Genomic DNA, 7762 nt, shown 5'->3' with positions numbered 1-7762 from the left:
GTCCTGACTTTCATAATTGAATTTAAAAACTGACTATACTTATTTGGTAATGGATGACAGGGACTGCGTTTGGGTGGGTTAAGTGGGAGTAGTTGACTTGGGAAGTTTTTCTTTGGATCTTAGTGTTCATATTGGTTTAGTCCTTGCTCTGCGCATTGTAAGATTTTGATGGACCAGCAAAAGCCACAAACATGCAAACATAACAAAGCACACGAGGAATGAAATATGATCCTCTCATGTCATAATACAATCAGTGAACACTAAAAACTTTCCAGCCTCATTCATTCTGTCAAAATATACTCAAGAAAAACACGACTATGTTGTTTATCTGACTTTGTTTTTTTTACTGCATGAAAAGAAACTCTCTTTTCAATCTCTTATTTTGGCAAACAAAAGCCTGCCAGTCACTGGAAAAAAAAAAAGATAGTGGCCACACAGCAACATCTGGAAGATCACTACCATAAAGCAAAACGTCTTCTGGTATTTATACTGGTATTTTTCTAAAATTCCAGCCATTTATACACACTGCTTAATCTTTCTTCCAGAAAAAGTGACAGGCAGTGAGTCATGATGGTGATGCATGTCTTCATAAACCACATGAGAAGAACTAGTGGTGAAGTGGCACAGTCTCAGAGGAATGTGACTCACACATACAAACAGGAAGTTTTCAATTTAAAATGAAACAAAGGGATATATCTCAAATAAAAATATGGCTGGGATATGGATGGTTGAGATTACAAGTAGCCACACAAACAACTTAAACTCTATTATGAGCAGTAGCATCAAATACTTGCTGATATAAGAGCCTACATTAGCAGTTTTTTATGTGAGGGCTGTTTGGTGGCAGCAGCGTTGGTGGTGAAACTGAGGTTTGCTGTGGGGAATGTTCCCACAAAAGGAGCCCATGGTTCCTCACAGTACAAGAGTTCCTTTAGTTTAAGTCCATAGCCGTTATTGCAAAGACCTGGAGCAAGTAGGCCCATTTTATTAATGTTTTAACAGCAAATGTTGAAAGGTTGTCAGATGGTCCAGCTGGTGCTGATCCGAGTTTGTTTCAACACAGAAACGCAGGGTATGCAGCATGTCTCTGAAATGACAAACACTCCTGAATAAAATCCTTAGAGCTGTATGTGAAGTATGAGCACTGGTAGTCTTGTATGTGAGAAGTGAAACATGGTAGGAGATAGTCAGTCATGTCAGGAGTAGGAGGCTGGGTGACAGGAGGTCATAGTTGGGGAATGAGTGAACATTTCCACTTTTGTTGTTGAAGGAACGGGGTCTACTTTTGTCTACACTTCATACCCTTTTTAATGGTCCCTTTTTAAGGCAAACCAATTGGACAAAAAGATAAGTGACATAACAAAGGCAAAACTTGAAAAATAAAAATAATTATACAATATACACAGACTGTGGTCCTTAAAACAGGTAGGGTATATGCAGTCTTTGTAATGTGCAGTGCTCCCATGATGGGGGAGGAGAAAGGACAAGTCAAAGGTTAGGGTTTATGCAGGTGGGTAGTGGAGGGGGAGGCAGGGATTCACACTGCTTTCCCATCACGCTTTGCTGCATTTCCCCTTCTTCTCTTTGCGTTGGAACTTCCTCAGACGTCTTGTCCAAATGTCTCTCCACTGAATCACCAGGCTGTTCTTGTCAGCCATCAGGCCCACACGCTCCGCCCCTGTACTGGCGGCTCCACCTCCAGGACCAACCCCTGGACCAGTCCCTGGACCCGTTCCACCCTCACTGCCGCCCATCACCAAGAAGCGTTTGCTCATCTGGATCTTGGGACATTTGCAGGCGAGGTCCTTCATGTGTACCCACAGGATGTTGTCGCCTCGCTTCAAAGGCTCGTCGCGGCTCTTGTATACAGACACCACATTGACTGAGAATTTGGCCCAGTCCCCCACTGTCTCCATGTCCAGCACATTCACTTGAACCGCTAGGAACACATTGACCAAAAATGCATTCAGGTCAGTACTCCCAAAAGTGTATACATCTATTAGTAGCTTCTGAAATCTACTTTCTCACCATAATCCTTTTTGCAGTATTTCTTCATGTTGATCTTCAGGTTGCCCTTCACTGGTTTACAATACGACTCACAATCTGCAAAGACAAGGACAACCAGCATTAACTCCCGTAAGGCAGATTGTAACTCCATTCAAATTTTATACAACCTTGGATTCTTGCACACTTGAAATATGAATCATTTTATAATCATTACATTTTAATTCTATGCCACACCTTTTCATAGTGCCTTTTGTGGTGCTCTTGTTGTACATAAATAGCTAATGGCACAGCTGCAATGCAAGTTAATGTGACAAACTGTTACCATCAGTAAACACACTCAATAGCATCAATGTATATCACAATATGCTTGCCTGTGCGTATGCACACAGGCTTGGGTTGTTATACACCAATATGTATGATGTATTAAAGCTATATGTACAGAACGTATTAGATTATATTTGTACTTGTGTTGTTTAAAACTTTGTGATGACTATGGCCATATTCCCCCTTGTCCTTGCAAGAATTTATGTTCACTGAAGGGCTAAAGACTCCAAAGGAAACTGCAGCATGTTGGATGACGTTAAGCTTGGTTCAGTTTTTGTGTGCTAAAATACAACCTCTGACAAATCACTTACCAAACTGCTGCATGGCAGCAAGTGAAACATACCAGAGGAGTAAAAGTGTTCGGTTTGACATGTTTTCTAGGGTCTTGAGAAAAGACAGAACGTGGCGGAAGCAGGTCATGGTTGGACTGATGTGAATAGGCCTTGGCTGCCACTGTGATGACTGAGACCACACATTGGACAGATGACCTCTACTGACCACTCATTGGTGTAGCTGCCAGTGATGAGGAGTTAAAATTATAATGGTGACAGTTAAAATGGTCCTCTTGGGTGAGTGACTCTTCTTGGGTCTGAAACCAGCTTTGGCTTACTTTAGTCATCAAATGGTTAATGCACTGCACTTATATAGTGCTTTTCCACTTTAACAGATAAAGGCCCAAGGACACCTGAACATGTGGACTGAGGAGCTGGGAACCAAACCACCAACTCTACAACTGGTGGACGACCTGCTCTGCTGCCAAATGTCATCTACACAAATCTTTTTGAAGCTGGCCTTTCTTCACACAAATTTCAGCCAAAGAGAAGGCCTGCTGTGCCCTCATCTTCTCAGTCTTGGATTTGAAGCAACTGGTTTGATTGATTTTGATTAGATTTGATTTGATTTATTCTTTCAAGCATGTAAAGACAGTTGATATGTCAACACACATAATTTTACACATATCCAACAAATGCTAATCCAATATCAATGTGCTTATACCTAGTACATGCTTGAATGGAGTAGGAAGAAGTCAGACTTATCCAGTCCTACCCCATGACATCATCTTACCATCATTGGTTTGCAAGCAGTAAATCCATCTAATTAATCATTGAGCCTGTTCTTGCATATATCTTGATTGACACATACCTTTATACTTATGTTTAAACTCGTCAATTCTATTACTATTTTTTATGTCTACACTTAAATTATTCCATAGTTTTACCCCACTTATGGAAATACAAAATCTTTTTTTGGTTGTACGTAACTGCTGTACCTCCTCTGTGCTACATAGCCCAAGGTTTATTTGCAACTTGAGTAGAAATGACATTAACAATGACAATTGAATTTACTTTTCATTTGATGTTGAAAAATGACTTTCTGTCGACTAAGAGAGTTGGAGATATGTTAATTCAGATATGGAACCCTTTGAAGGCCTGAGGGCACATGCATATAGCTGTTTGTCATGGTTTGTTTTCTCGTGATCTTGAAATATTTATTTTGTCATCTCAACATTAAAAGCTTTGCTTTGCTCTATGATCCTGAAACACATTTTCCATGAGCAAAGAGCAGAGGGAATGTGGAACACAGAAGACAGGCAACATTAAATGAACATTCAAAAACAGATGATGACAAGAATCCTTGATAACATTTTTAAGTATTGCAGTCTGTTTTAAATTGTCTTCATAGTAATATGTCTGGAGCTGTGGCAAGAAAGAAAGAGGCACTGTTGACCATTAGCAAGGCTCTACTGTACTTGAATGGATGCCACTGGATTTTATGAACCATATAATATTGAGCCCACTTATTTAAATTATGAAACTATGAGAAGGACAAAGTAAAGAAAAAATACAAAAATGATTAGCTGAAATTCTAGTGAATGCCATGAAGGTCGTTTTCCATCATACTTTCAGCCTGTGTCAGTGAAGGGGCATGAAAAGCTGACCATACTGCTCGCTTGGAATGTCAGGGCATGAAACTGAAAAACCACATGCTGCTAACTGAACTGGTATCTGTGGTCAGGCCTCTCATTGCCTTCAGAAGGAAAACCATTCAGCCATGTTGTTTTCCAAAGCAAACCAAATAAAATTGCTGGACATGAAATGTCCCAATAAGAGGAAGAGAAGAAAAGAAAAAAAAAGAAAGAAAGCAGTCGTGAGAGAAAGAAATTACACTTTGGTTGCATGAGAATATGGGTGCTGCACCTTTTCTTTTTTGGGGGTGGGTGGGTGTACTGGATTGGAGCAGTAGAAGGAAGGCTGGAGAAGGAAGGAGCAGGGGACCAAGGAGCCCATAAAAATGTCCAGGAGGCTTGGCTGTATATCACAGCAGTGGAGATTTTATTATCCAGAGAGAGAAGAGAAAAGAAAAGAAATAGAGAAAGAGAGAGAAGAGGGCAGCTTCCAATAACCTTGAGATTTGGTGATGTTTTAAGAAACAATGAATGGAAGTGTAAACGTTGGCGGGCGGAGAGGTGTGAACATGGAAGGATGTGTGTTGTACATTATTCACAGATGTCAAAAAATGATGTTAAATATCATAACTTGCTGAAGGTCGTTTTCATTATAAGTGAGTGTGTGGTTTCATGTGCAGATCATTATCATGTAAGTGTGCATGCAACTGTGACAAGCGTGCATTTGCATGAAATGTGCATGGATTTCATTAGATCACTGCTGTTCTGTGTGTCTGTGTTTGTGTGTGTGTGGTATACAGTGGCTGGCCTGGAGGTATCAGTGTTTAAACACTGGATGGGGGACAGTGTGCGTTTTCCCATGAAGAGTTGCTTACTGCTGGCTGTTCACCTGGAAAAGTTCTTGGTGAACTGCCCGCTGACCCAGAAGACGGGCCCTCTGAAAACATGCACAATTGGCAACAGGGCTCTTGATGTCCTCTTTTTTTTTCACTGTGGCATGACAAGGACAAATTGCATCCACCGCCCCTAACACAAAAACATTTTGGGGCCTTAGGTTTCTGATGGTGACACTCGTTCTATGGTAGTTTAGGAAGAAGAAAAATGGGGGAAATGTGTTTGGTAAAGTGTGGGGTGAATTGGCGATCAGCAACTCTTGTGTTCTTGGAACCCTATAACACTTTCCCAGGGAAGTTGTAAACACAAGAAAGCACTGTACTGTGTATTTTTACTTTTTATTCAGAAAGCTCAAAGGTCCAAGTAATGCAAGGAAAGGGAAGAAACTAAATGAGAGAATGAGGAGAATAACTCAAAATGTGAGAATATTGTAACTAAGGTCTGTTTACTGAAAGTCTAAAGGAATTTTTAGACATTTTGAGAAATACACTTATTTACTTTCTTGAGAGGACTGATACCACTGTCATGTCTGTTTGGTAAATATTAAGCAGGAAATATTAAGCAATATTAATATTAAGCAGCCAGTTAGCGTTAGCTTAGTTTAGGAACTAGCCTAGCTTTGTCCAAAAGTAATAAAATCCACATACAAGTTGATACCAGTATCTCCAAAGCTCACTATTTTTAACATGTTATGTCATGTTTACTAAATCTGAAAAAACAAACAAACTGCAAAAGTGACAAAGACTCCAGTCTTGTACAAAGCTAGCCACTAAGCTCAGCTTAACTATATCTACTTGCAGAGACATGAGAGAAGTATCGGTCTTCTAATATAATTCTTCGCCAGAAAGCAAATCAGTGTATTTCTGTTTCTTTAATGTGAACCACCTTTGTGGTTACTGTATGCAACAGTCACATTGGCTGTGTGACCAGGTTCGACCTTTCGGCATTACGAATATCCTTAACCCTATAAGTAAGACCTTCAAACTGCACTGTGTCTAATATTTGAATGTTGTACTTTAACAGTGGCAGAATGGCATAGACTGGGAAAGTGGAGGGTACAGTCTGCAGCCTACATGATGATATATGTTATAAAGCTAATAATGAATCAACATTTCCAAATCAACACCCCATTTAAATCAAACAGCCGCAGAATAAAAAATAAGGGAAGGGAAGGGTAATTGAGTGGAGCATAAACTGGAGATTTAGAGGGAGAGAGTGAACAAATTTCCCTCAGTCACTTGCCAGCACTCTTTTCATACCTCAAAACTCTCCCTTCCACTATATCGCCCTGCTAAACTATAACTAATCACCTATCTATCTGCTGGCCTTGGCTTTAAGCTGCAGCTATACGTTGGGCACAGTGAGGCTCCACTAACTTGAGGCTAGCGGTTGGAAAAACTGTGCCAAGGACACAGGTTCCATTGTGCCAAGACAATGGAAAAATTCTACCTGCCCCAGTGCACTCTCTTTCTTTGTACAACTTCAAAAGGACCCACCATCCATTAATATTTATACAACACCTTAAAACTCAAGTCCAGGAATATCAAATAATATGTTTTTGTGCTTCTCACAAAGCAGGGGTGCTTATGGGTGAGGTGCATGGAGCGTATACTAACCTGCTGGTTCCTCTGTGCTGCTCACCACAGCTGTGGGGTTGACCACTGGGATTTCTGAAAACACACACCAGAAACACAATGTTATTTCACTGGTCAAATGTAAATCTGTAACGTTCAAGCATAGTCTGAATGATTTTGTTGGATGCCTGCTAAGAGTGTATGTGTGGTCAAAGAAATGAAGTATGCCTGAATTCATTAAAAGTAATTCAAAGAGTGGGAATGGGCAGGTTCTGTGAATATATTAATACAACAAAATACAGAGGGTAAACTTAGTATTGAGGAGAAGTGTTGTTTTACAGTAGGTTTGGCTTATGGCAGTATGGTGACTATGAAAACACATGGGGAATCACAGACAGACATATTAGATAAACAATGACAAGGGGACTTATTGCTGGTGAGAGGGAAGACAGGCTCAAATCAACCACAAACTAATGTGGCGGTTTCACTGCCATCTTTAAGGAATACACTGAAAGATCTTAAGACAATCTAAGTGGAAATAATGGCATTCAGAAGACCAAATGAAAGTTTTAAAAGCTGTAAATATACCACAAATTTACCATGTAGTTTGGATAAATCTGTTCATTCAGGCGCTGGCACACATTATACAACTGAGACAGAAGTTATTCTTTGTGCCACGCTGATTAAAATAGAAAGGTAGTTGCACTAGATTAATCTTGGACTCTCCTAACAGATGCTGGGTTAACCCTGCTGTGTCGTCTCCAGGCAGGCATGTATAGACAGATGGGCAGATAGCAAGAGGGCAATTTTGTTTGGATCATCTTGAGACAGATGCCATCTTCCCTTGCTGTGCCCGCTGGCTACACTAAAAAGTGCCTTGTGGAATTCCTCCAGGACTTCCCTTCTAATCGTAAGCCACTGTCTGTCCAATACAAATGCTAATACTAACAACAGACCCTCTGCTTTTACTGTAAACAGTTACTGGAACACTAGGTTAGCTTCCACCCAGAGGATTTGCTTTTGATTGGATTTAGAGATTGGGGGGGGGGGGGTGGTG

At 40.4% G+C, this 7762-nt stretch overlaps 1 protein-coding gene across 1 annotated transcript in view; it reads right to left on the bottom strand.

Moving 5' to 3' along the window:
- Positions 1-417: 417 nt before the first annotated feature.
- Positions 418-7762, bottom strand: part of ntn2 (netrin 2) — a 36873-nt gene continuing 29528 nt past the window's right edge. The window contains exons 5-7 of the mRNA XM_020606377.1: positions 6748-6801; positions 2029-2103; positions 418-1939 (exon numbers count right to left, since the gene is read on the bottom strand). Coding sequence (XP_020462033.1) covers positions 1554-1939; positions 2029-2103; positions 6748-6801 — 515 coding nt within the window. The 3' untranslated portion in view covers positions 418-1553. The remainder of the gene's footprint in view (positions 1940-2028; positions 2104-6747; positions 6802-7762) is intronic.

Source organism: Monopterus albus, unplaced genomic scaffold, assembly GCF_001952655.1.
Source record: "Monopterus albus unplaced genomic scaffold, M_albus_1.0 scaffold76.1, whole genome shotgun sequence".
NCBI classification, from domain to species: Eukaryota; Metazoa; Chordata; class Actinopteri; order Synbranchiformes; family Synbranchidae; genus Monopterus; species Monopterus albus.
Note: the sequence above shows the minus strand (reverse complement) of the source record. Positions and strands in the feature narration are given on the sequence as shown.